Genomic DNA, 26,849 nt, shown 5'->3' with positions numbered 1-26,849 from the left:
CTTTAGGATGCCGTGGCTTTGTGCTGGGAAGGAGTGAGGATTGCAGGGCCCTCTTCCTGCCCCGCACAGCAGCCGAGCTCACTTCCCGCTCCCTCTTCCTGCCCATGGCCGAGCTCTCCGGGGGCGTCCCCGGCTCCGTGCGGGTGTGTGCAGGGTCCGCTCAGCTGACCTGCAGGGCGGCTCCTGTAAGCCAGGGGTGCACTGTGGACTGCCTTTTGTCTTTCAATAGAATGCTGAGGGTACAGCTGGCTAGTAAGCTTCCTAGATGGCTAGTTAGCCAGCAAGAACGGAAATACATGCATTGCTGGGTGCCTTCTCCCTCCTGCTGACACTGGGGCACAGTCCTGTCCCCTCCTAACCTCTGTTGACTCCCCGGGGGACCCCAGCCAGGCCCTGACTCTGATGCCAGCTGCATCCCGCGTCCAGGTTCACAGCTCCAGCCCTGCTCCTCTCCAGAATCCGGGCTCACTGGCCCGGCCCCTTCTGGGGTACGCAGGTCACCCCACTCTGCTCCCTGCCCCTCCTCCCAGGAGGTTGGGCCGCTGCCTTGGAGACACCAGTCCTCCAGGCCCACCTTTGGGTTATAGTCGGAACCTCAGTGTCCAGCCACAGTGGTCACTCTCCTTCCTGCCCCGCCATGGTCCCAGTTCCACTGCTTTTCGCCTTTTATCCACAGGATTTACTGTTTTCTGTGCCATCTGCTTATTCTTAGTGTGTTTTGTTTCCTTGCTGTCTTGCTCCACTAAAATGTAAGCTCCACACCTGACCCGGGAACAGGACTCCAAGGCTGATTTTAAAAGCTGTGCCCTGGAGTTGCCGTCGTGGTACAGTGGTTAACAAATCCGACTAGGAACCATGAGGTTGTGGGTTCAATCCCTGGCCTCGCTCAGTAGGTTAAGGATCCAGTGTTGCCGTGAGCTGTGGTGTAGGTCACAGATGCAGCTCGGATCCCAAGTTGCTCTGGCCATGGTGTAGGCCAGCGGCTACAGCTCCGATTTGACCCCTAGCCTGGGAACCTCCATATGCCGCGGGAGTGGCCCTAAAAAAAGACAAACATAAATAAATAAATAAAAGCTGTGTCCTCACAGAACTTTTACCTGTTTCTCCCTCTGCCCCCATCCTTCCAGAAAAGGTATGTCCCCCCCTCGCACCCTCATAGCTAGTGTCTTCTCTCTCTCTTAGCAACTGAAAATTCATCCATGCAGCTTATCTCCTGAATATCCTATGGCTCCTCCCTTGCTCGTCCATGTGCTGTGTTCAGCGTTTCTCGCCCCGCCGTCTGCCCGGCCAGGGGGACTCTGAACGGCAGGGAGGTGGCCTCCAGGAGGAGCTCCAGCCGGGCTTTTCTCATAAGTGAGGTTTTGCCTTGAACTTGGATAGGAGGCCTGTGGGCCTCAGCCTGGCGGGGCAGCTGGAGATGGAGAAGGAAGCAGGGCCCAGCCAGAGGGCCCCGGGAGGGGACACTGTTAGGAGCGAGGGGCGTGCCAGCCAGCAGGTGCCCGTGCCCAGCAGCGGGCCCTGTGCACGTGCTGGGGGGCGGCCAGCCTCAGCGAATGCCTGCCCGCGTGGCTCGGCCGTTGCGGATTCACCCTCCTGGGGAATAATTCCAGCTAGTTCCGTGGCATTTCTTTAGAACTGTTGCATTCAAAGAGCAGTGTGGTAGAGAGGGCGGGGAGCCTTCGGGTGTGCAGAAGAATGACAGAGATGGTTGAAAGGCTCTAGAAAACTGTGCAGTGTTGAAAAGCACAGGAAGCTGTGACTGTTCCCATCGAGAAGGAGAAGCAGCTTCTCAGATCTTTCCACTCCATGGTTGGGTTCTTTATTGGTAGAAAGTTAGGTGAAAGAGCCAGACGACTCGATGTTAAACTATGAAATGTTTGTTTGTTTAGGGCCCCACCCAGGGCATACGGAGGTTCCCAGGCTAGGGGTCAGATCGGAGCTGTAGCTGCCAGCCTACACCACAGCCCCAGCAACGCGGGATCTGAGCCATGTCTGTGACCTGTGCCACAGCTCACGGCATCACTGGATGCTTAGCCCACTGAGCGAGGCCAGGGATCGAACCCGAGTCCTCGTGGATACTGGTCAGATTCTTTTCCACTGAGCCGTGACAGGAACTCCAATGACATTTTTTTTTTAGTTAAATGTTGGAATGGGGTACATTTTACCTTTTTTTTTTTTTTTCCTCGCCATTTCTTGGGCCACTCCCGCGGCATATGGAGGTTCCCAGGCCAGGGGTCAAATCGGAGCTGTAGCCGCCAGCCTACGCCAGAGCCACAGCCACGCGGGATCCAAGCCGCATCTGCGACCCACACCACAGCTCACGGCAACGCTGGATCCTTAACCCACTGAGCGAGGCCAGGGATCGAACCCGCAACCTCATGGTTCCTAGTCGGATTTGTTAACCACGGAGCCACGACGGGAACTCCTAGGGTACATTTTAGAGGAAAAAAATGCCCTCAGCTTTTCCCTTCTTTCTTTCTGCGCTGGAGTGATCACCAGAGCAAGAAGGTAGCTTAGATGACCTCTTAGGGGAAGGGTACTGGAAGCGGCCCTTCCAGCAGGGCCTTCGCACCTTCTGGGCTGCTGGCCAGCGCCTCGCGTTGCCTCCGCTGGCTCGTCTAGGAGTGCGGAAGGGCGAGACCGCGCGCCCCACCCGTCCCAGAAGCCGGCCCCAGTGCCCTGGGCAGACACAGACCTGAGCCGCTGCACCAGCCTTGGGCTCGGGGAGGCCCAGTTCCCTCCCTCATGGGGGGGGACGGTGCTGCCTGCTGCGCAGGGTTGCGGGCTGGCGGCGGCCGTAGGTCACGTCGGGTGCAGACTCACGGCCCGCCTCGCTGTCACTCGGATGCTGTGGCGGGCTCGGCAGCAGGTGCTCTGCCTGAGTGGGTCACAGGTTCACGTCCACGCTCCGCGGAGACTTCGCCCTCGCCTGCCTGAGTAACGTGAGGTCAGAACAGTGAACTAAAGCTCCTGCCTCAGAACTTCTGCTTGGAATGGGGAAAAATGTGACTCTTGAAAGCTTTCGTCCCGTTTCCCCAGAAGCAGCAGCGTCACGTGCCGACTGTGCTCTTTCAGGCGCATCCCGGCTCCTGCGTCCTGCCGGTCGCCGCGCTGTGATGAGCGACGCGCCTTTGAGCCCGTGCGGGGGGCGGACGGCAGCTCCGAGCCCGACGGGAGGGCGCCCGGGCGCAGTCTCCGCCTGGGCCGAGCTCTGGCTCCCGCTGCCGCTTCGTGTTGGACATTTAGGAAGAAATTCTTGAACTGGGCATCGGTGAAGCACGGCAGGCAGGCGCGCGGAAGGGCCGAGGTCGCTGGACCCGCGGGCGCGCGGCTGTGGGTGAAGTGCTGCTCTGGGGGGCTCGTTCCCTGGGGCGGGCGAGGCGGGGTGGAGGCTGTTGGGGTCAGGACCTCGCGGGCCAAACTCCCCTCCCTCCGCTGGTCCAGCGGGTCCGGGAGCCTCTGCTTGGTGGCAGCACTGCTGTTCGCGGCCCGCTCGTGGGGCCTTTTTGGGGTACTCGGTTTTCGGGGCTGAGCCCTTAGTGGCAGGTACTAAGGGCCGCCTCGCGGCCGTCAGTGTGGAGCCTGCCTGGTAGAGCGTGTTTGTTAGGCGTGCATCCTCTTGGTTGCTAGTTTAGCTGGTTTCTAGGATGAGTTGGGTGGTGCAGTTTGCGTGTTAAATATGTCGTAAAGCAGTGCTAAGAGAACTGATGAGCACACAGTGTCACCCGGGGATAGTGGCCGCGGCTACTGTGTCACGAGAGCACCGAGTATGGTGCTGGGCACGGCGCTGAGGGTTTGGCCAGTGGCTTCTTGGAGAGGTGCTGTGGCTTCCAGTCGGCAGGTGGGGCGTCCACCAGGCCCCTGCGGTGGCCCGGGGTGGCCCGGAGGTGTTCGGGTTTAACACACGGACCCACAGCGGTTGGGTTGGCGCGCGTGCGAGTGTGTGCCTTCGGCGAGGGACAGGGGTCCTGGCAGGTCGCTAGCCAGTATTCATTCTGTGCTTCTGCCTTTCCCTTTTCTTAAACCTGGATTTTACTGGGCAGGATGCTTCCAGTGACTCCCAGAAGAAGTGGCCTGAATGCATCTGGCTCACTGGCGTGAGCATCAAACATAGTACTGTCGCCGGTGTCTGGGACTTGAATGCAGGTACTCCTGCCCATCGGAAATTAGGTTTCTGCCACTTGGCTTTTACGAAACATCTACGTTAATACTTGTTTTTGGTAACCACGAGAAACCCCAGCACAGCTTTCACTTTGAGGGGAAAAGGTGAAAGGAGTGCTCCGTGTTTATCTTGCAGTTTCCGAGGCGCGCCCGCACCCCGCCCTCCAAGCAGTGAGAGCGGCCCCGCCAGGCCCCTCCCCGCGGCTTCGCACCGCACCTGCAAGTACCTGCGGGCGGCTCGGCTTAGTGGCTCAGGGAAAGTTTCCCAGAACCGCTCCATGTTCGGTCACGAGGAAACCTGGGTGGGACTCGGTTGGCAAAGATGGACCAAACGGAAGGAATTGAGAAAAGCAGCCCGTCAACTTCCTAGCGGAGGCAGAAGAAGGAATGCGGGGCTGACCCTGGAGTCTGTCCCCAGACCAGCTCTGGGCAGGGTTAGCCACCTTCATGTGGCAGCAGGCTGTTGGCATGAGACTTTTCCTGGTTTACTGTTGGCTCAGCACGGCCTCCCCACCCTTCCCCACCCCAGCTTTTCTGACTCAAGCTGAACCTGACTCGTCTTCTGAGTCAAGTATGACAGGGCTTCCTTTGCAATCCTCTAAAATCTTAGACCGCATTGAGTTAAAATTGAATGTTCGTGCCACAGCATTATAGTTCCTGCTTATCAGCCTGTGTGGAAGAGTTTCTCCTCGGAGAGCTTTATTTGGGAATTAATGGGGCTTCTCGGAAGATTCAGCTTTCTCAGACTAGTGATTCATGGGGAGATGGATTTGTGACTGTCTCCCCGTGAAGGGTAGTTTTCTGTCATTTAACAAAAAGTCACAGTTACTGAAGTTTCTGTGGTGGCACAGTGGTAATGAACCTGACCAGTACCCATGAGGATGCAGGTTCAATGCCTGGCCTTGCTCAGAGGGTTAAGGATCCGGCATTGCCCTGAGCTGTGGTGTAGGTCACAGATGTTGCTCGGATCTGGCATTGCTGTGGCTGTGGGGTAGGCCGGCAGCTGTGGCTCCGATTCGACCCCTAGCCTGGGAGCCTCCATATGCCCCAGGTGTGGCCCTAAAAAGGCCAAAAGAAAAAAAAATCATAGTTATTAAAACATAGCCTATTTAAGCACATTTTTCCAAAACTTGTTGGTACATGTTGATCCTATCAGCGATCTGAACAGTGCGGACGGAGTCAGAGCCGTCTGGGAATTTTAAACTCATTCAAAGCGTGTGCCGCTGGAAGCGTGTCTGCTTTTCCTGCCGCTGGATCAGGACCTGGCTCTCCTGTTCTCCAGTGCCGGGGATGCTGCCGCGGCTGCTCAGCGTGGGTGGAATTCGTGTCTACTTCATTGTCCTGCCTGTGGCCACACTCCCTGCACCCTGGGGCGCTGGTCTGGCCTCTTCTCCCACAGGAGCTCAGACATGTAGAGCCTTGGCGTGTCCTGGGCTCCAGCCTGGGGACTTGCCCGCACCACCTGCGGCTGCCTCTCGGAGCTGCCCTGGGCCTGCACCTGCCAGGGGCGGGGTCCTCGCTCCCAGCAGCAGCAGGTCCTGCTGTCTCGTGACGGCACCAGAGCTGGCAGCTGCCAGGGAAGGGGCGGACTGTCCCCTCGGGAGGGAGGAGACCTGTCCCTCATGTCCTCTGCTTGTCACTTGGCCTTGGGCTCCTGTTTCTTCATTAGCAGACGGACTGTTGGGACCGGATAGTCTGAAAGACCATTTCTAGGTCCCGGTGTGTGGCTGCAGAGTGGCCTGGGCTGGTCGGCGGGTGGGGGGCCTGTGAGCCTGAGGCGGGGGAGGGCAGGACAGACACTGGGGAAGGCGGGTGGCCCCTCCCGCGGGCGCTGCCCTGTGACACTACCCTCTTTGCTCAGCCTCTCCGTCCTGCTGCTCCTTCCAGCCAGTCTGATCTTACTTCCTCTGGTGATAAACAGACCCGGGGCGGGGGGCAGTTTCTGCCAGAGATCCCCCCCCCCCCCCGTTCTTCCTGGCAAAGCTTTTTCCTGTTTAAAGGCAGCACTGGATCGCATATGTGCCAGCACTTGCCCTGATTGGTTGATTGAGTTGTTGCCTTTTAGGGCATCCGTGAGGTTCTTTGGGGGACAGTCTTGGGTTGTAGAAGAATGAAGAGATTAGGAAAAAATGTATCCTAATTAAAGTTTAGCTAAATAAGGGCTAAAGCTTTATTCAGTCTTTTTTTGGTGAAAAGATATTTCAAGCTGTTGAATATATTCTTAACTTAGAAAAACATGCAGGCGCCCCCCACCGGCCCCCACCCGGTGGAGAAGGTAACCTTCCCTGAGACCAGCTCTTGAGAAGAGTCGTTGAGTCTCTGTGCCCCAGGGACTTGGGGAGCAGCTTGACCAGGGGAGGTAGACCCTGCCTTCCTGGGCCCTCCAGTCCAGCGGGAAGGATGGCAGTGAGTGCGTACAGGTGCCAGGCTTACCAGCGGGCTGCTGACCTAGTCACCTGGCTGGAGCCGGGGCCCAAGGATGAGTAGGAGCTATGGGTGAGGCCTCCAGGGCTCTGCTGTGGGCGACCCAGTGTTGAGTGAGGGCCTGCCAGCTGGAAGGCAGGCACAGTAGGATTGAGGGGAGTGCAGGGGAGGGGGCATCGGCTGGGCCTGGGCGTGCCTCAAGCTGGGTGATTTTATTTATTCATGCATGCATGCATGCCTTGCCTACAACATATGGAAGTTCCCAGGCCAGGGAATCAAACCTGCACCACAGCAGTGACAGCGCTGGATTCTTAACCTGCTGTGCCACATGTGTGAGCATTGAAAGTCTCACCAAGAGCCTCGAGAGGCCACTGAGTGAGCAGGGAAGTGATGAGATGGCTTTGGAGAGGGGTGCTGTGGGGCTGAAGGGCAGGAGAGCAGCTGCAGGAGCGCAGGGCAGCCTGGTGGCCTGCCTCCCAGGAGCAGGAAGAGGTAGCATCGGGGGCGCCTGGGGGTGGGTTTGGGGAGTGGTCTAGAAGGGTGCCCAGGGGCTGTGGCTGCGGGTGCAGACCATTGGTGCAGGACTCCCAGTGGGCACCGACCCCAGCAGGGGCTGTGACGCAGAGGCCCCCAGGGCCGGCTCTGAGCTGAAAGGGGCGGTGTCTGTCCTTAGCTTGGTGGCTGGTGCGGGCACGCCGCGCAGGCCCAGCGAACATCTGCCCACTGGGCACCTTTTTGCGTTTGCTGATGGAGCAGGAGGGAGAGGTGCTTTCACTCTTTGTAACATTTTGTTTGTTTGTTTTCTGGCCGTGCGCACAGCTTGCAGGGAAGTCGCTGGCCGGGGATCAAACCCACTGCTCAGTAGTGCTCACGCTGAATCCCCAACTGCTGGGCCACCAGGGACTCTAAAGTTTGTAGTAGTTCTGTTGTCTTCCTTCATAATCTGTTATCACCATGAAGTCAAGCATTATCTCGACATTACAGCTGATCTGTTTTCTTCAAGCTCTCCATGTTTGCCTTGCAAGAATCTCGATAGAAATGACATTTAGAGTGAGTCCCCAGGGGTGTCTGGTTGCTGTGGTTTTGCTTGCATCCTGGCTCTCGAGGAGCAGTGTGGAGAGCTGGGAGCGGCTTGTGTTCTGCAGAGCCGCCCCCCCCCGCCCCGACCCCGTGGGCGCCCGGCCTGCTGAGAGGCTCTTTCGGAGCCGTCAGCTCGCCCTCCGGGAGGCTGGAGCGCCAGTTCCCTGGCTAGAGGTCCCCCGCGTCAGCTGGCCCTGCTGAAGTGATAAAACAGCAGTGGAATCGTGTAAGGAGTCAACTTGGTCTCTCTCGGGCTGCATCGCAGCCCCCGCCAAGTGGCTCCCGCTACTCGGTCGCCGCCCCCTCCCCACCGCCGCCTGGGGCCTGGGTTGGGTGCTTAGGGCCAGGCGCTCAGGATGACCCCGCAGGCATCCTGGAGTCTCCCTTTGTTTCACCCCAGGCCACAGGCGACTGCGCTCAGAAGTGTCACTGTAACCCATGCGGCCCTCCTCCTCCGGGCCGTCCTCGTCGCCCCAGCACCCGTCACCTCCCTCCTCCTCCGGGCTGTCCTTGTCGCCCCAGCACCCGTCACCTCCCTGGTGGGCGGCATTGCTCACCCCGCTCTCCCTGTGGCCACAGATGAGCTTTAAAAAGAGCTTAGAAGTGTTTGGGGAAACGCTTTGATCTTACAGAGAAGTAGCAAATAACAGGGCAGGGAACCCCGTCTCGCGTCTGCGGGTGTGTTGCCGACACGCTGCCCTCGCCCTTGGCCTTGGGTGGTGCTGGCGTCGCTGCCTGAAGGAGGAGGACTTGGGCTCGCCCGCCCCCTCTGTAGGAGGGGCCGCAGCGGGTCCCCAGCCCCCCCGGCCTCTCCTGGCGGCCGGTCAGGAGGGTAGAACGTTGCTTCAGTTGCCCTTGCCCTCCGCTTTCGTCGCGATTAAACTCAAGTTTGGCAGGAAAATCACAGCAATGACACCTTTTTTCTCCTTGTGTCCTTCAGGGTGATGCCGGGTTTGACTCTGTCATCATCACTTAGGTGGTGTCTTCCTGGCGTCACACAAAGTCACTTTGTCCTCTTTTGATCCATAAGCGTTTCGTTTGGATGCACTTTGAAATTGTGTCAATATCCCATTTCTCATCAGTTTTTAATGTAGCAGTGGATCAATATCCGTGTGTGCCGATTCTGCTTCATTTAACGGGCTGGTTACTCTGTGACTGTCAATCACGATCTTGGCTCACTGTCCTTCGAGCACGTTCTTACTTTCAGGCACGACGAGGTGTCCTGGCTCCTCGTCTTTTCCCGCCCAGCTCTGGAGTTGGCCCTGGTTCCTTGGCTGCAGACTGGGATTCGGGAGCCGAGATCTGGCGCTAGTTGCGCTCTCAGCTGGGGTGTTGCTGCCTCAGGGCTTCTCCGTAGACAGAGTGGAGGCTCCATGGGTACCTTCCCACCCATTTATCTGTGTGTTTTCTGCATCCACGTATATTGAAACCATGAGTTCACGCTGGCTGACGCCTCCTCTTCTAAGCCACTGTTAGAGGGTTTCGTCGTCTTCCTCATCCGTAACTTCCTTTTCTGACAGTGCAGAGCCTGGCTCCCGCTGTGCCGAATGTGCGGGCTGTGTGAGCATCCTTCTCCATGCAGCAGACCTCCTGTCCGTCCCCTGCCCCTCACCCCAGCATCACCCAGTTTGGGCTCTCACCTCTGCTCCCTGTTGGGCTCTGCCTAAAGGGGGCACCGGATGGAGACTGGAGGGGCTGGCAGAGGGAGAAAGGACTGGTGGCTTCCTGCTGGCTTCCTCTCTCTCTGAGGGACACTCCCGCAGCCCTCTTCCTCCTGGCGGCAGGAAGCGTCTTCTGGTCTGGGCATTTTCGCAGAGACCCCAGCTCCCCGGGCCCGCCCCTAGGGCCCGCCTTTGCTTCGAGAGCCCAGCCACCAGCAGCCGACCCGAGGCCGGGCCTCCAGAACTCCGCTGCTTTCTTTGGTTGCCCTGATCCTAAGGGTAGCGGTTGCTTCCTGCATCTGCGGTGCCCGTGTTAATCCTTTTCGCCTTTCTGGGCACCTAGTTCACAGTCCTTTGTGTGGTAGCTCCTTCAGGTGGCTGGTGTGGTTTCTGTCTGTTGACGCTCCCCAATCCGGATGGCTGCGGGTGTAGACACTGATTGACACCCCCTTTGAAGGTCCCTCTTCCTTCTTTTCACTGGCTGAGCCCTTCCGTCTTTCTTGGTCCCCTCCTGCCGGAGTGATTTCAATGCCTCTCAGTACTCGTGTGGTTCGCGGGGTGGTCGGCTGCTGTGTGTGAGTTTCTGTCTGGTCTCAGCTGATGCAGAGTCTCAAGGATCTCTGCACACGCCTGCAGGACTTCTCCTGGGTCCTCAGAACTGTTTGCAGATACTTGGCATTTACAAAGAAACGTTTTCCTTCTGGATCCTTTTATTTATTTGTTTTTTTTTTTTTTTTACATTTTTTTGGTCTTGTCTTTTTAGGGCCTCACTCGCGGCCTGTGGAAGTTCCCAGGCTAGGGGTCGAATCGAAGCTGTAGCTGCCAGCCTACACCACAGCCCCAGCAACTCGGGATCCGAGCCGCATCTGCGACCTACACCACAGCTCACGGCAATGCCGGATCCCCAACCCACTGATCGAGGCCAGGGATCGAACCCGCAACCTCATGGTTCCTAGTCGGATTTGTTAAACATTGAGCCACGACGGGAACTCTCTTGTTCTATTTTTAAAAATTAGGTTTCATTCAATTTCAATCAAGTCGATTTCTCATTGCTTGATTCAGTTTCGTCACCTTTTCAGCCTTCGTCTAAGGAGTTTCCACAGCCCTTGCCCAGGCTGTCACCCTGGTCCTTCCTTTCAGGGACACTGCAGAAGCAACCCAGACAGCTTCTCTAGAAGGGCAAGGGGGTTAGGGTTAGGGTTAGGGTTAGGGTTAGTAGCTTCAAGTAAGATAAGTGACATGGGAAGAAAAGAGATGCAGAGAAAGCTGTTTAGGTCTCGTCCTTGCCGCAGGGACTTCTTCGCCACTGCAACCCTCCCTGCCGGTGGGTCCCTGAGGCGGGAGGGGCTTTGGCCTGTTAGTCTGTGGGAGATGGGACTGGTTCCCTGTGCTGTACAGCAGGCCCTCATTGTGCATCCGTTCTAAATAGAACAGTTTGGATCTGCTAACCCCACCTCTTCACCCGTCCCAAGCCCGCCTCCCTCCCGGTTGGCAACCACAAGTCTGTTCTCTGTGAGTCTGTTTCTCTTGTGTAGACAGGCTCATTTGTGCCCCACTTGAGGTTCCACATAGATGGGACCTCACGTGCTGTCTGTCTCCCTCTTCCTGACTTCACTTAGTGTGGGAATCTCTAGTTGCATCCACGTTACTGCGAACGGCAGTCTTTTGTTCTTTTTAATGACTGAGGAGTATTCCATTGTGTGTATGGAATCTTCCTTATCCAGTACTTTCGGGTTGTTTCCATGTCTTGGCTGGCTGTTGTGAGTAGTGCTGGAGGGAACACAGGGGTGTGTGTACCTTTTTACATTATAGTTTTGTCTGGACATGTGCCCAGGAGTGGGATAGCTGGATCGTGTGCTAGTTCTGTATTGTTTTTCTCAGGAAGCTCCCCGCTGTTCTCCATAGTGGTTGTACCAGTTTACAGTCCCACCAGCAGTGCAGGAGGGTTCCCTTTTCTCCACACCTGCTCCAGCATTTGCTTTTTGTAGACTTAGTCATGATGGCCGTTCTGACCAGTGTGAGGTGGCACCTAGTGGTAGTTTTGATTTGCACGTCTCTAATAATGAGTGATGTTGAGCATTTTTTCAAGTGCCTACTGGTCATCCTTATGTCTTCTTAGGTCTGATGCCTGTTTTTCAGTTGGGCTGTTGATTTTTTTTGTCATTGAGCTGTATGAGTTGTTTGTATATTTTGGAGATTAAGCCCTTGTTGGTTGCATCATGTGCAACTATTTTCTCCCATTCTGCGATACTTTATTAAAAGCAATCATTGCTATAAAGTAAAAATAGCATAATTCAGTTGAAAAGAAGCAACAGAATGGTGGCATGGTGTTTATAGCTGTTACGTGTGACGAAGCCAAAATAACGCAGTTGACTAAAAAGGTCACGGCTCGATCAGTGAGCACATGTCATGAGTGAGTAGTTAACGTCACAGGCCAGGCACCCGCTGTGAGAGAACCGCACCTCCCGGGCATTGAAGAAGTGCCCCTTTCAAAGGAAGATGAGACCTCGGGAGACTTGCTCCGGAAGGCAGATCAGGGACCAGGTAAACGGCAGTGCCTGTTGGAGAGTCCTGGAGTTTCATCCTAAAAATTAATTTGAAACAGTAAAAAATCTGTCGAAATTTATTCACCATAAAAAAATAATTTAGGAGTTCCTGTCGTGGCTCAGTGGTTAATGAATCCAACTGGGAACCATGAGGTTGCGGGTTCGATCCCTGGCCTCGCTCAGTGGGTTGGGGATCCGGGGTTGCCATGAGCTGTGGGGTAGGTCACAGACGCAGCTCGGATCCCGCGTTGCTGTGGCTCTGGCGTAGACTGGCTGCTGTGGCTCCGATTAGACTCCTAGCCTGGGAACCTTCATATGCTGCGGGTGCGGCCCTAAAAAAAAAAAAGCAAAAATGAAAAAAATAATCATAAAAAATTTTTTTAAATTTAAAAACTTCAGTGTTTAACCTCTGTTCAGTGGATACACAGTTTTAAATTGTTGGTATGTCAACTTAATGAAATACTCTGCAGCTTTTAAAGATCGTGGAGTATAGAGACATGAAAAATGTAAGGAGTGAAATAAAAGAATACAGAACCGGCCATGCAGACTTTGGCCGTGTCTGCAGTCAAGGCTGGGCAGGGGCACGTGGAGTTAGAGTGGGTCGTGGTACAGTTGGGAGTGGAATTTTCCTTGAGTTCCATGAGTATTGCTGTGAGGTTTGCACATTTAAAACAGTGGCCGGCAAGGTTTGTAGACGAGCCCAGCAGGGTGTGTTGAGCCGCTGCCAGGGCGAGTGTCGCGGCGCTGGGACCTGGCTTGTGGCGTGGCTCCTTGGCACGCGGCGGCACTGTTTCCTTCCCAGGCTCGCTCCTGCAGAGGCGAGACAGGACAAATCTGACTTGCTGCACAGTGAGATGGAAGGTACCATCTGCCGCTCTCCGGAGATGCCAGGGGAGGTTGTGGTCTTAAGTGGCCGTTGAAGGTCCATATTTCCATGAGCAATTCTGGGAATGAATATTCTGGGCGGTGTGCGAAAGCAATAAAGGTGAACCTTAGGTGACCTTTTAGGTTCTAGCTCAAGGGTTTTTTTAGCGGCCCCCGCCGCCCCTTTTCTAAAGAGTTGGGGCCCACTGTGTCCTGTTGCGACTTGTGTCACGGGTATTTACCGTGGTGCTGGTGGTCATTCACCGTCGTGGGCGCCAGGAAGCGTCCGGTGCTCTGGCCTTTTTCTTAGCTCTGGGAACCACGGCGAGGAGGCCGGGTGGTGCTAAGCAGCTGTTTAAGGAGAAAAATTAAGAATTAGGTGAGTAGTATGGAGCTCAGCCAGAAGCCCGGAAAGTAACCGATCGCGGGTTTAGGGGGCCTGGGAGGTACCTGCAGACGTGCACATACTTAGAAGAGAGAACTCAGAAAAAGCCCTGGGAGATTTTGCCCAGTTTCCCCCAAAGGGAATGTCTGTCAGGCTGCAACAGTGGAGGATTCCGAAAAGAGCTGTAGCGGAGTTCCCATCGTGGCGCAGTGGTTAACGAATCCGACTAGGAACCACGAGGTTGTGGGTTTGATCCCTGGCCTCGCTCAGTGGGTTAAGGATCCGGCGTTGTGGTGTGGGTCGCAGACGCGGCTCAGATCTGGCATTGCTGTGGCTGGGTGTAGGCTGGCAGCTACAGCTCCAATTCAACCCCTAGTCCGGGAACCTCCATGTTCTGTGGGAGCAGCCCTAGAAAAGGCAAAAAGATGAAAAACAAACAAACAAACAAAAAACTGTAGAGAACAAACCAAGCTTAGTGTAAACATGAATTGAGGCTCGAAGGTGAAAATAGGAGCGGGTGTGAGTGGCGTAACCCGCTGGGTGCTAGGCCGAGGGCGGGATGGACCGTGGTCAGGAGTGCGGCTTCTGCAGTCAGAGCGTGTGGCCTCCAGTCCAGGGGCTGCAGCAACGAGCTACACAAACTGGGGGTTCACAGTGGTGGAGGTTTTTCTTTCATGGTTCTTGAGGCGGGACAGCAGGGCCTTGCGCCTTCTGAGCCCCCAGGGAAGAATCTGCCCGTCTCTTCTGGCCTCGCTGGTGGGGGCCGCCCTTGGCATTGGGTGCCTGCATCTCCACGTGACCGTCCCCTCTGTGGCCCTGGCCCAGACTCCTTTTCAGGAGGACGCCAGCCATGCTGGACATGGGACCCACCCTGTTCCCGTTTGGGGCTTCGTCTGCACTGGATTACCTCTGCGAAGACCCCGCTTCCAAATAAGGTCACAGTCACAGTTTTGAGGGGATACCATCCAGCCCAGTCCACCTCCCACGGGCCCTGGCTCGGCGGTCTCCTCTCAAAATGTGGGTGGTAGTGGGATTGCTCTCGGGGGTGGGTGTGCGGCTCCCAGCCCCGACCCAGCTTCCTCCTGGGCTCATGTGACGTCAGGGTGGTTACCGCTGGACAATGTCTTGTCCCCCGCCCCCCGCCCCCGCCAACCATGCCGGCTGCCCAGTGGCCCGATGAGCTGACAGGTGGCGCCCAGAGCTCACTGACCTGGCGTGCTGGGCCCTGCAGACCCGGCAGGACAGCTTAGTGTCCGCTCCTTGGGGATCCGAGCCGTAATAATTTTACTGGGACTCCTCTTGGCGAGGGTCTTTGTTAGAATAGATGCGAGGTTCGGGTCCTGAGGTCAGTATCCTTGTTGATGTAGCGAAAATCCCCACTTCCCAGACAGTAACAACTTTATGGACGTTAACTATTCCTGAAAAGAATTCATTTAAAAAGTAAACTTTTTTTTTTTAAAAAGTATAACTTAGTGCAATGTTCCAATCATTTAAATTTTTATCTGTTACCAAGTTACTCGCGTAAAATGTTAATTTTACTTTTTTAAATTTGTAGCTAAACCATTTACACAGCTGGTGAAGGAAATGCAACTTCATCGAGAAGACTTCGAAATAATTAAAGTAATTGGAAGAGGTGCTTTCGGCGAGGTAAGACCAACTTCGTTTTGTTAATTTTGCCTTTTCTGCCAGAACAGCAGCAGCTCCCACCCAGTGCTTCTCGGGTCCCATCCAGTGATCCCAGGAGGAGGTAATTACTGGGCTCAGTACTTAGGATGGGTAAAGTCCGAAAGGTAGAATTAAGCAGAGAAAAACAAAAAACAGGCGCTGGTGGCTGGCGGAGGACCCTGAGCATCGTCTGGCCTGGGGGAGCTCTTACGGAGAGTGGAGCCGTGGGGGTTGTCAGCTGAACGAAGGTCCTGGCACTCATTTTCCAAACAAAACAAGCAGGGGAACATGAGGGTGTTCTCATTTTTTGCAGCCGTCCAGGAGGTGAGCCTGGTTCCCGCGTCTGGAGGAGCAGGCGGTGCACCAGGTCCCGCGGGGGCCGCAGCCTCTGTGCCTAGCACCCTCCTGGCGGAGGGCAGGCCACTCTGCCCTGGATGGGGCTGCTGTGGCTCCCTCAGCAAGCTAGAATCCAGGGGCTTACTCTCAGTCACTTAAGAGTTTTGCCTCTTGAGGAGTTCCCGTTGTGGCTCAGCGGTAGCAAATCCGACTGGCATCCATGAGGATGAGGGTTCGATCCCTGGCCTCGCTCAGTGGGTTAAGGATCCGGCGTGGCTGTGGCATGGGCTTGGAACTTCCACATGCCGTGGGTGTGGCCCTAAAAAAGAGAGAGAGGAAAAAAAAGTTTTGCCCCTTCAACTGTGAAACAGGTTAAGTCCTCTCCCGAGGTTGTACCTTGAGCGCCCGAGGCTGGGGGACGTGTGCTGGTTCCCCAGGGAACATGCGTGCCAGCTGCTCTGTCCTCACGCAGCGCCCGTGCCCCGCCTGGCAGCGAACCTGCTGCCCGCGCCTTGGGGGGCCGCGCTCTGCAGTGTGCGGCGGAATCGTGGAGGGAAGCGAGCCCCTGAGCGAGCGCGCTCTGCCCTGAGTGTCTCAAGCCTGCCGAGTCGCATCCAGCCTGTCCTCTGCCTCAGGAAACGCGGCAGCACTTTGGGCGATGCTGCCCCCGGCCCCTGGCAACAGCTGCGGGGCCTCAGGGCCCGGAAGAAACCACCGCTGCGAAAACACCGTGAGACCCCTGCAGGGAGGAAGCGCGGCCCCCACCTCTCCTCCTCACCCCCCCCCCCCCCAGCTGAGCCTCGTCCTCACACCCCTGCTCCCCCCGCCCCAAGGGTGCTCTGGCGGCAGCCCGGTCCTCTGCGACGGCGGCTCCCATGCCGACCGGGACCCTGGATCCAGGACCCCCAGCCAGATTTGGGTCATGGCACAGGGAGCTCATTGTTTTTATTGTTTGTTTTTTGTTTTTAATGCTTTTAGGGCCACACCTAGGGATGTGTGGAGGTTCCCAGGCTGGGGATCTGTTCGGAGCTGTAGCTCCCGGCCTCCACCACAGCCACAGCGTCGCCAGCTACGGGCCGCGTCTGCAACCGACACCACAGCTCACGGCAATGCCGGATCCTTAACCCACTGAGCGAGGCCAGGGATCGAACCCACAACCTCATCATGGATGCTAGTTGGATTTGTTTCCGCTGCACCACAACGGGAACTCCTAACGTAGTGAATTTTTGAATCAGGAAATTATCTCCGTCTTTCATCCTTCACAGTCTGTTTTTCCGGAAGTTCTTTCAGCTCATCCTGTGCCAGTGAAGTTTTTTTTAAATTGCAGTATGGTTGATTTCCAGTGTTGTGTTAGTTTCAGGTGTACAGCACCGTGAATCGCTTATACCTGTGTAAGCATGTCTTCTTTTTCAGGTTCTTTTCCCTTACTGGTCATTACAAAACATCGAGTATAGTTCCCAGTGCTGTACGCTAGGTCCTTGTTGGGTTTCTTTTTTCTTTTTCTATTTCGGCTGCACCCATGGCAAATGGAAGTTCCCAGGCCAGGGATCGATTCTGAGCCGAAGCTGTGACCTACACCACAGCTGCAGCAACGCCAGGACCATAAGCCACTGTGCCAGGCCAGGGATTGAATCAGTGCTCTCCTAGGGGCAGGCCAGCGCCTGACCCGCTGTGCCACGGGCCCGGTTGTCTCTTTGATGTGTAGCAGAGCATGTGTGTTCACCCAGACTCCTCATTTACCCCCTTCCCTTTCCCTTAGTAACCGTACATTTGTTTCCCATGTCTGTGGGTTTCTGTTTTGTAAATAAGTTTGTCTTTTTTTTTTTTTAGGTTCCGTGTGTTGAGTGATACTGGGATATTTGCTTTGTCTAACTGAGGTCATTTAGTGTGAGAATCTCTAGGTCCATCTGCATGGCTGAAGCTGGCACTGTTTCCTTCTTTCTTAAGGCCCAGTGCTGTTCCGGTGTGTCTTTGTGCCACGTCTTCTTTTTTTTTTTGTCTTTTTGCCATTTTTTTTTTTTTGCTTAGAACTGTACCTCTGGCATGTGGAAGTTCCCAGGCTAGGGTTTGAATCAAAGCTGCAGCTGCAGCTGCAAGCCGCAGCCACAGCAACTCGGCGTCTGAGCTGTGTCTGTGACCTACACCACAGCTCACAGCAGCCCCAGATCCTTAACCCATCGAGCGAGGCCAGGGATCGAACTGCATCCTCACGGATACTAGTCAGGTTCGTTTCCCTTGAGCAACAAAGGGAAATCTCCAAAATGTCTTTTCTGGAGTTCCCGTCGTGGCGCAGTGGTTAAAGAATCCGACTAGGAACCATGAGGTTGCGGGTTCGGTCCCTGCCCTTGCTCAGTGGGTTAACGATCCGGCGTTTCCGTGAGCTGTGGTGTAGGTTGCAGACGCGGCTCGGATCCCGAGTTGCTATGGCTCTGGCGTAGGCCAGTGGCTACAGCTCCGATTCAACCCCTAGCCTGGGAACCTCCATATGCCGCAGGAGCGGCCCAAGAAAGAGCAACAACAACAACAACAAAAGACAAAAAAAAAAAAAAAAGACAAAAGACAAAATGTCTTTTCTTGAAGGTATTTGTAGGCTCATCTCTCTTTGAAACTGCTAAGACCAAGTTTTTGGCCATTTTCTGGTAAACCAAACAAGATTTTCTTTTTCTTTTTCTTTCTTTCTTTCTTTTTTTTTTTTTTTTTTTTTTTTTTTGCTTTTTAGGGCTGTACCTACAGCATATGATGGTTCCCAGGTTAGGGGTCCAATCGGAGCTGTAGCTACCGGCCTCCACCACAGCCACAGCCACGCCAGATCCGAGCCACGTCTATGACCCCAGCCACAGCTCATGGCAACTCGAGCCTTAACCCACTGAGCAAGGCCAGGAATCGAACCTGCATCCTCGTAGAGATAGTCTGGTTCGTTAACCACTGAGCCACGAAGGGAACTCCCTCAGACAAGATTTTCTAAAAATTTCTTTTACAAGTTGTTCAATAGAGAACAATTGCTTTTTTTTTTTACATTAAATTTTGCTTCTGCATTTCACTCCTACACACCTTAATCTGAGTCATGTTTTACACAGACAGATACATTCTCTTTCCTTGTATGTGTCGTATGTCTTCTGGAAATAGTCTGTGCCTTAATAGGCCTCTTCTGAAGAATTAAGCTTCCTCATGTTCTGCATCTAATTTCCAGCCAGATCTGGGTCATTCATGAGGCTTGTCATTTTCATAATTTCATTAGTTTCCTCAAATGTTATCAACTTTACCATTCTTGCCAAGTTAGACCCTTTCTGTAGTAAATACCATGTAGCTTTTTTTTTTTTTTTTTTACACTAATATCTCACTTATCTGGATTGTAGCTGATTCCCAGGAAGAGAGAAATGGATACTTTCCCCAAAGCATATGCCCAGGCTTCTTGTTCTTAGACATTTCTGAGAGCCCCCCCGTGCCTTTGTTTAGGCGTTTATTCCCCCCCTCCCCCCGCCCCCATTTTTGGCCACTCTGAGGCACGGGGAGCTCCTGGGCCGGGGATCAGATCCAAGTCACAGTAGCAGCCTGAGCCGCAGATGTGCCCTGAGCCGTGGCAGTGGCAACGCCGGATCCTTTCTCCACTGTGCTGGGCTGGGATCAAACCCACACCCCGGTGCTTCCAAGCCACCTGCCGATCCTGTTGCACCACAGCAGGAGCTCTGTTGGTGCTGTTATTCTTGACACGCTCAGAGTCATAGCACACTTGGCCCGTGGTTTCTAAGACCGTAGCTAGTCACCAGCAGGTTAGGCGTGGGTCGTGAGCGTCACATGGCGTGGCCGCGGACCCTGGCTGGAAGCCCTGCAGAGGAGGGCGGATGCCTGGGATCCTCTGCAAGTTCTGGGGTCACATCAGAGCATATTGTGCGTGGACCCCCATCTTCAGGCTCGGGAGAATTACATCCAGTTACTACTGTCATTATAGTACAGTCCTTAGAAGCAGGTGCCTGAGGGTGAGACTCTGCCCCTTCCTAGTCATGTTGTTATCTGCAAAGTAAGGGTATTAAAAACAACCACCAGAGTTCCCGTCGTGGCTCAGCCGAACCCGACTAGGATCCATGCAGATGCGGGTTTGATCCCTGGCCTCGCTCAGTGGGTTAAGGATCTGGTGTTGCTGTGAGCTGTGCTGTAGGCCGCAGACGTGGCTCAGATTCTCCGTTGCTGTGGCTGTGGTGTAGGCTGGCGGCTTCAGCTCTGATTCAGCCCCTAGCCTGGGAACTTCCATATACTGTAGGTGCTCCCCTAAAAAGCAAAACAAACAAACCACTACCATCTAGGATTGTGGAGGGGATTAGCTGCTCAGCACGACTCCGGGCACATGGAAAGTGCCCTGTGCTTGTTCGCTCTGTGGGTACTCTGACAATGTTGGGTGGCGGGGTTGTTCAGAAAGCAAGGAGGTAGGGACCTGACTTGTAGAACTCTTTGTTGCACACCTGCGGGGTGCCTGCCTGCCGTTGACAGCAAAAAGGCACGGAAGTTACCATCACTGCTTGTAGTTTTGTGTTGGGGACTTAGGTTAGCAAATGATTGATCTCTTTGGGGTAGAATGCGGCATACAGCAGTGTAGACCCCACCTCCGCTGCTAGTGCAGTGGAAGAGCTTGTCTGAGATTTGATGGAGACCAGGCGTCCAGGAGGACTTCCTGGAAGAGGTGGCACTTGAGTCGAACCTTGAAGAGTATGGCTGATGGCCACCGTGCAAAGTGCTACTTATGTGCCTGACACCATTCTGAGCACCTTAAATGGGTTGAAGCCTTTGATCCTCATGGCAGTCTTAGGCCAGTCCTGCTGTTGTCCATCTTCTATAGAAACGGGGGCACAGAGAAGTGAATTTGCCCAAGTTCCACTCCAGAGCCCACCTGGGTCCTCACTACCCCTGTGAAGCGAAGGTGGCAGAGACAGGAAGTGGCACAGGCAAGGGCTGGCCGTGGGGCGAGAGGTGGACGCAGGCGGCCGTGGGGGCGCGTGGGCGTGGGCGTGGGTGGAGCCCTGAATGCCGCAGGGCGGCTTGGGAGCCACGGTGAACTTGAGGAGCTGGGACCGTGAAGACCCCCAGCCGCACTGCAGGCCGCCCAACCCCCGTGTGCAGCCCTTGCTCTGCGCGGGAGGCTGGAACTGAGCTCGTGAAATCGAGTTGCCGTGTGGCCGAAATCAAGTTTTCATGCTTAAAGGGGCAAATCTCTATCTGTAGAGCAGGCTTCCTTTCACCAGGCGTTTTCCAGATCGCAAGGCAAAGAAGCCTTCGCTCCAGTTCTGTGAGGTGTGCTGACCTTTGTTGCGGCCACTGAAGTTTGTGACCCGTCCGTGTTGCAGGTCGCTGTGGTCAGGATGAAGAGCACCGAGCGCATCTACGCCATGAAGATTCTCAACAAGTGGGAGATGCTGAAGCGAGCAGAGGTCAGTGCGCGGGCACCAGCCCGGCTGGGCCGCAGCCACAGCCCTCGTACATCTGGGCCTTCCTCTGCCCGTACGCGGGCTCGTGAGCGCTGCACGCGCTCGCACACGCACGCTCACTCGTTAAGCCCAGCACGCTCCCGGGCTTCAGGTGGCACGTGCTCGAGTGTGCACACACAGGCACATCCACACATGCACGCTCAGTCGTGAGGCCCGGCACGCTCCCGAGCTCCTGGACTCGAGGTGTCCCCGGCTCAGGGGCGTTCCTGCTTCGCGGCGTCCTGGCGCCCCGGCTTGGTCTCGGTGAGCACGGGGTGGCTTGTCCTCCTCCCTGTCCACACCTGTCTCCTTTCCAGCTGTGGCACCGGCACAAGGTCTCCCTAGGTTGTGCAAGGTCATAAGTTGCGGGTGAAGCTGGGCTTTTAGGTTTTTTTTCTTTTTTTGTCATAAGTTTGGTCTGCCCTTAAAACAGCCAGGGATCACTCTCCCCGTCTCGCCGTGGCGCTGCGCTGCTTGCGCCCTTGGTCGGGAGTTGTGGGCAGCCCGTCCTTGGTCCTCACCGTGGGCGGAGCGGCCCCCAGTGTGCCGTCTAAGACGGCTCGGCTGGTGCAGTGAGACTGCGAGAGGCTCCGTAAAGCAGTCGCGGCTACTTTGGTCGCTCACTCCTCTCCTCCTGGAGAGCAGTGGGGATTCCAGACTAATACATGCCGACGGGCGCTGACCCCTTCCCAGGGGGGCGGGGGTGCGTGCATTTATCAGATCGCAACCAACCGGGTCAGCCCGCCCGCTCCCTGGCCGGGGGGTGGGGGTGGGGTACGGGCCAGCCGCTTTGGTGACTCTAGACATTGAAAAGAAACGCAAAGACTCCGTACTGGCGATCTGAGTTTAAGACGGGGTCTTGGGGTTCACTGTGGCTCAGCCTGTTTAGACCCTGACATAGTATCCAGGAGGATGCGGGTTTACTCAGTAGGTTGAGGATCCAGTGTTGCCACAAACTGTGGCGTAGGTCACAGATGCGCTTAGATCCTGCTCGGCTGTGGTGTAGGCCGGCAGCTGTGGCACAGTTTGGATCCCTAGCCTGGGAACCTCCGTATGCTGCAGGCGTGGCCCTTTTTAAAAAAGGAGGGGTTTTTTGCTGGACATAGATAGGTAGACACTTGAGCATGTGGCCATCTGGTGGGACATCTCTGGACACTAGAGGCTCTGGGCCGGGCCAGCCTTCTTTCAGCCGCCCCTGCACCAGTCCTATTGTCTCAGGCGACAGGGCTTCCAGAACTCCTGGTCTCTGGACACCTGGGCGCTCTACACTCATGTAGGCCTACATAGGCGCTTGTCTGCTTCAGTCATGTTTTTGAACAAAAAAAAGTTGTTTTTGTCTTTTTGCCTTTTCTAGGGCCACACCCTCGGCATATGGAGGTTCCCAGGCTAGGGGTCGAATCGGAGCTGTAGCAGCCGGCCTACACCACAGCTACAGCAGTGCGGGATCTGAGCCGTGTCTGTGACCTACCCCACAGCTCATGGCAACCCCGGATGCTCAACCCACTGAGCAAGGGCAGGGATCGAACCCGCAACCTCATGGTTCCTAGTTGGATTGGTTAACCACTGAGCCATGACGGGAACTCCAAAAAAAGTTTTGAAAGTTTAGAAAAGAAAAGCTTGTGGAAAACAAGTTCTAAGGTCACTGTGGGAGCGGGGGGGGGGGGGGGGGGCGGGGGGGTGGCGCTTGCTCAGGCCGGCGCTTGCTCGGGCCGGGCTGCCCGCCTCCGCCGGCGCGGTCGGACAGACACAGACGCTCTCCCCCCACTTCTCTGCAGACGGCTTGTTTCCGGGAGGAGCGGGACGTGCTGGTGAACGGCGACTCTCAGTGGCTCACCACGCTGCACTACGCCTTTCAGGATGAAAACTATCTGGTAGGTTTGGGGCCCCCAGGACCTCGGGACTGTCACGCGGCTTCTCGCCAACGTTTTTAAAATAAACAAGACCTTTGGCGCTCGTGCTGCTTCGAGTGTGTTTGACGATAAAGCCGAGGGTTTGTTGGAACGTGCTGACCGCCGGGTGGACCTTAGCTAGACTTGGCGAGTCGCATCCACGCCCCTCCAGTCACCAGATGACCTGCTTCGTCTGTTCACTTGGTTGATTGCGGTTGCACAGACTGGGCGTTGAAAACATTTTCTGTCTTGAGTAAGAGAAAGACACTGCTCTGGGCACTGACGGCGCGTTCCCGCCACGGCTCCGGGGCTCCCGGGCGGCGCGGGCCTGTGCTGGCTGCGGTCTGTCGTCACCCCCGCCCCCCGGGCCACCTGACACAGCTGTTTGGGTGACTCTCGGCTTCCCTGTTCTTGTCATCTCCTCTGACTGGAGCTGGGCTCGCCGTCCGGAGGGACCCGTCCACCCCGATCATGCCTGTGGCTGGAGTTGCCTGTGGACAGTTCAGAGCGAAAGGGAAGCCAGACCTTCGGCTCGGGCCCGAGTGTTTCACAACGGCTTTGTTAGGTCTTTTAATTCTGAGAGTGACTTTCCAGGTTTGCCTAAACCTAAAAACACCTGTGCCACAGAGCTCGGGGGGCAAGGGGCCTGCACAGACTGGGGAGCAGCCCCTCAGCCCAGGTCCTCCGGCCGCTGGGCGGTTGGCACGGTTCCCCCGCAGTGGCCGCCCGGGGGACTTAGGTGCAGGGTCTCGGCTGCCTTCTCTCCAGAGCTCCTGGCTTGTGAGTTCGTTCTCAGTAATGGGCTCCGTTTGCTCACCGCAAGGGCAGCGATGCAGGATTTCTTTCACTCATCTTAAAATAACCTCAGATATCAGAAGCCCCCTGTGTTCACATGTCCAGGATCGGGTCAAACAGTTGGTTATGCTCTGTCTTTAGAACCGAGGGAACACGTGTCTGGTCGATGGAGGGGCAGCTGGCTTTGCTGAGCACGGGCCCCGGGGGTGTCTCCATCCGTCTCCCCAGGGGCCGGGCGAGCTAGGCGGTCATGAGTCTCTCACCACTTTATGAACGGGGCGTGTGGGGCGAGGGAGACGAATCACTTGCCCCCGGTTGTCACAGCGGCACGGGGCTGTGCTGGGACCCAGCCCAGGCCTCTCTGGCAGGAGGGCTGCTGAGAGCAGGGTCCCGACACCCTGACGCCACCTCCGCGTAGCCCCTGCCTCCTGAATCAGCGTCTCGGCTTTGAGCGGACTGTCCCCAGCTCATCTCCTCTCTGGATAAGACCTGAATGAAGCTTCTAAGAGTGCTTGGCGACATGGGTCTGTGCAGAAGGAAAACCGCGGTTTTGTTTCTAGCTTTTTTCCTGAAGTCAGCGTGGCGCGGTGCTGTCTGAAATGTTAGGCGTTACCAGCTCGTCCCGAGTTAGGAGCCGCTTAGGGGATACAGTGAGGAAGGCGCCTTCCTGAGTTCGGGGAGTTGCCCAGTTAGAGGGAGTGTGAGCGCTGGTGGGAGAAGGAAGCCCGGCCTGTGTCTATGCACCCGGGGCTGTGGGCCAGGTGTGGCCCCTGCCACCCACGAGGGCCGTCTGCAGGCACCAGCGCCAGTGACCACCTCCCGGGGCGGACGCCTGGAGGAGGGGGGCGGGAAGCTGGGCCCCTCGGGACGGGGCCGCCCTGCAGAGCCCAGGCGCGTGGCCGTCTCCACAGTCAAGCCTTTTGGACCTGTCCCTGAAGGGTGTCGCCCTATTGACCGCAGCCAGAAGGCTGCCTTAGGCGACAGAGGAAATCCTTGGTCTAGTTCTTTTGTTGCAAAGCTAAGTTTCTGCTTGTCTGCCTCCTGAGCCCTTGCAGTCGGCCTCCTTGTGCCCTTGCCCCCCAGCGCTGCTGCCGGCGGCTTTTGCCTGTCCTCTTGGACTTCCCAGTGGACCCGGAAACTGTTGCGGCTCAGCTGGATGTGGCCCTTGACTCTGCTGCCACTTCCTTTAGGGGCTGGTGTCTCGGCGCCCTCACCCGCATGTCCGTCCGCAGCTGCCAGGGTCTCGCCCAGGATTGTCTCTGCTCTCGGCCCAGCACTGTGACCCCCACTTCTCGCCTCCCCGCGCCCCCGCAGTCCTGCTCTGGCCCCTCCCTGATGTCCACTGCGGCTCCCACCTGTCTCGGGGTGCAGCCCGCAGTCCCCTCTGTGGCCTCACCCCCTCCTTCCCCGCCGGGCTCCACGTGGCCGCTGGTTCCCACGTCTCGAACGTGCCTTTGTCTGGAACCCGACCCTTGGCCCCCCGGCGGCTTTCCCCTGCGTCAGCCCTTCCTTCCCAGGTCCTGCTCTGCCCCCCACGCTGCACAGTTCCACTTCCTTCCTGGCGTCTGTCCCTCTGAAATTACTGTCTTCATCTCTGGGCTTGCTTCTGGTTCCTCTCCCTGCACTTGACGTCAGCCCCACACCGGAGGGACCTGTGGCCTGGGCTGGGCCGGGCGTGGGGCGGCCCGTGTGTCATTGAGAGAGAGGGTCCACGAAGGTCCTTTAAGGTCCTCGGTGTAACTGGAGCTGTGCCAGGCCTGGGCGGACGGGGACCTTCACACGGCGCTCCTGCCCTTAGGACCCTAAGGACCCACTGTCGGAGGGAAGGGATGGTGCCAAGAGGCCCCGGGTGGGGCTGCCGGACGAGGCTGCCCCTGGGCGGGGTGGGGGCACCTGGGGTGAGTCCTGCAGGCCAAGTTCTGGGGCAGGTCAAGGGTCTTCCTTCCTCAGGCCCAGCCACGTGCTGACGGGTGGCGAGCATCGCCCAGAGTCCAGATGCTTGGGGTCACATTCTAGCTCTGCTCCTTGCTGGCCGGGTGACATGGGGTGTGTCACCAAGCCTCCTTTCCCTGCCTTAAGGTGGGGTCGTGACAACTGTGTTCAGTGCCGCGGGCAAAGGCAGGACCTGAGCGCTGCCCTCTGAGTGGCAGCTCTTCGGGCCGGCAGCGTTCCTGTCTCCAGTTAAAACGGACCGCTCAGACCAGAGCGCCCCCTCTTAAAAGGGATGGCATCGGAGAGGGTGATTCCGTGAGGCCGGGCATGGCATCTTCAGCAGTCTCTGTGCCCGGCCCCAGCAGAGGGCCTTGCTGCCGCCCTGACTCTGCCAGTGGGCCTCCCTGGCAGAGCCCCCGGGTGCAGCCTGGGGCTCAGTGGCGCCTTGGCCTCCCTGCGGTTGCTCTGAGCTCTGTTCCAGCAGCTCATCTCCGGATCCTTCTTGGGCTGAGCCCATACGTTCTTAGCTTTCATTTGCTGGTGATACTGTTTTGCTAGTTAGAGCTGCTGATTTTGTGTGATTCTAGATAATTCACCTCCCTTCTCTGGTCCCATGTCCTCTTCCTGTGGCGGGAGGGTCTGGAGAATTATTTGTAAAAATCCCTAGGACTTGATGGGCTATTTCTTATTTGTTCTTCTACTTTGGGTCACTAGCTTTCAGAGTGCCTCTCCAGTGTCCAACCCCACAATTGTTTTTTCTGTTGATTAAATATATGCGTGTGTGTTTTCCCCATTTAGACAGCTTTCATTTTAGTGTTTGCGCTGCAGATGGTTGGTTTTACATGATCAGAGATGCTCGTTATTTCCACATATTTTTTCTTCTGAAGATAATGGTGTCTCCTGCCCGTGTTGCTTTGAGTGCCTCTTAACATTATCCTAAAGTCCTTCGAACTTTGTGCAGGAGGAGGATTCTCACAAAGAAAAAGATTCCTGTCCAGGAAGGTTTCATTTGAGCATATCTTCTGAAGATGTTTTGTTTTTTTCATAATCAAGGATGTTTGTTATTCCCAGTATTTTTTTTAAAGGAAGTTGGCTCTTCCGCCTGTGCCAGTTTGTGGTAAGGACCAAGAGTATCCACTTTCGGGGTGTCCTGTCCCCATGTCCATACACAACTGGCCCTCCTTGGACTGTTCACAGACGGTTGGCGCCTGTGGCCTGGGGATGTTGAGTCCTGCACATAGTCCAGAACCAGGCAGGTCATCAACTCCTGGAATTACTGGGGTTCCCAGGCAGAGACAGAGGGCCAGGCACAGGTGACAAAGCCCTGCCGATGGCCTGGACACCTCAGCTCACCAGGGAGCATGGCACGGCCCCTGAGAACGGGTGGCAGTATGTGTGGGGCCAACAGAAATTCCCATCAGACAGCAGCCGAAGCTGCTCTTTCTCTGCTGTCCAGTGTCCTCCCTGCATGTGTCAAACACCAGCCCCGGGGAGCAGACACGTGGGGAGACAGGCTTACCTGCATGTCTGTGGCATGAGGTCTCCAATGAGGCCATGAGCCTGCATCTGCTCGTCCATCTGCTGCCTTTACTGTAGGTAAAATTTCTTTTTTCTTTTCTGCATTTTAGGGCCATTTCTGTAGCCTATGCCATTCC

At 56.1% G+C, this 26,849-nt stretch overlaps 1 protein-coding gene across 4 annotated transcripts in view; it reads left to right on the top strand.

Moving 5' to 3' along the window:
• CDC42BPB (CDC42 binding protein kinase beta) overlaps nucleotides 1-26,849 on the top strand; it is a 102,091-nt gene that overhangs the window by 23,962 nt on the left and 51,280 nt on the right. For all 4 annotated transcript variants that reach the window (XR_002341125.1, XM_021081620.1, XM_021081621.1 and 1 more), the window contains exons 2-4: nucleotides 14,677-14,768; nucleotides 20,459-20,542; nucleotides 22,354-22,449. Coding sequence is in view for 3 of the 4 variants with exons in the window: in XM_021081620.1 (XP_020937279.1) it covers nucleotides 14,677-14,768; nucleotides 20,459-20,542; nucleotides 22,354-22,449 (272 nt within the window). In the remaining variant the exon portion in view is untranslated. The remainder of the gene's footprint in view (nucleotides 1-14,676; nucleotides 14,769-20,458; nucleotides 20,543-22,353; nucleotides 22,450-26,849) is intronic.

Source organism: Sus scrofa, unplaced genomic scaffold (assembly GCF_000003025.6).
Source record: "Sus scrofa isolate TJ Tabasco breed Duroc unplaced genomic scaffold, Sscrofa11.1 Contig1914, whole genome shotgun sequence".
NCBI classification, from domain to species: Eukaryota; Metazoa; Chordata; class Mammalia; order Artiodactyla; family Suidae; genus Sus; species Sus scrofa.
The sequence above is the reverse complement of the archived record's forward strand: the minus strand, read 5'-3'. Positions and strand labels throughout refer to the sequence as shown.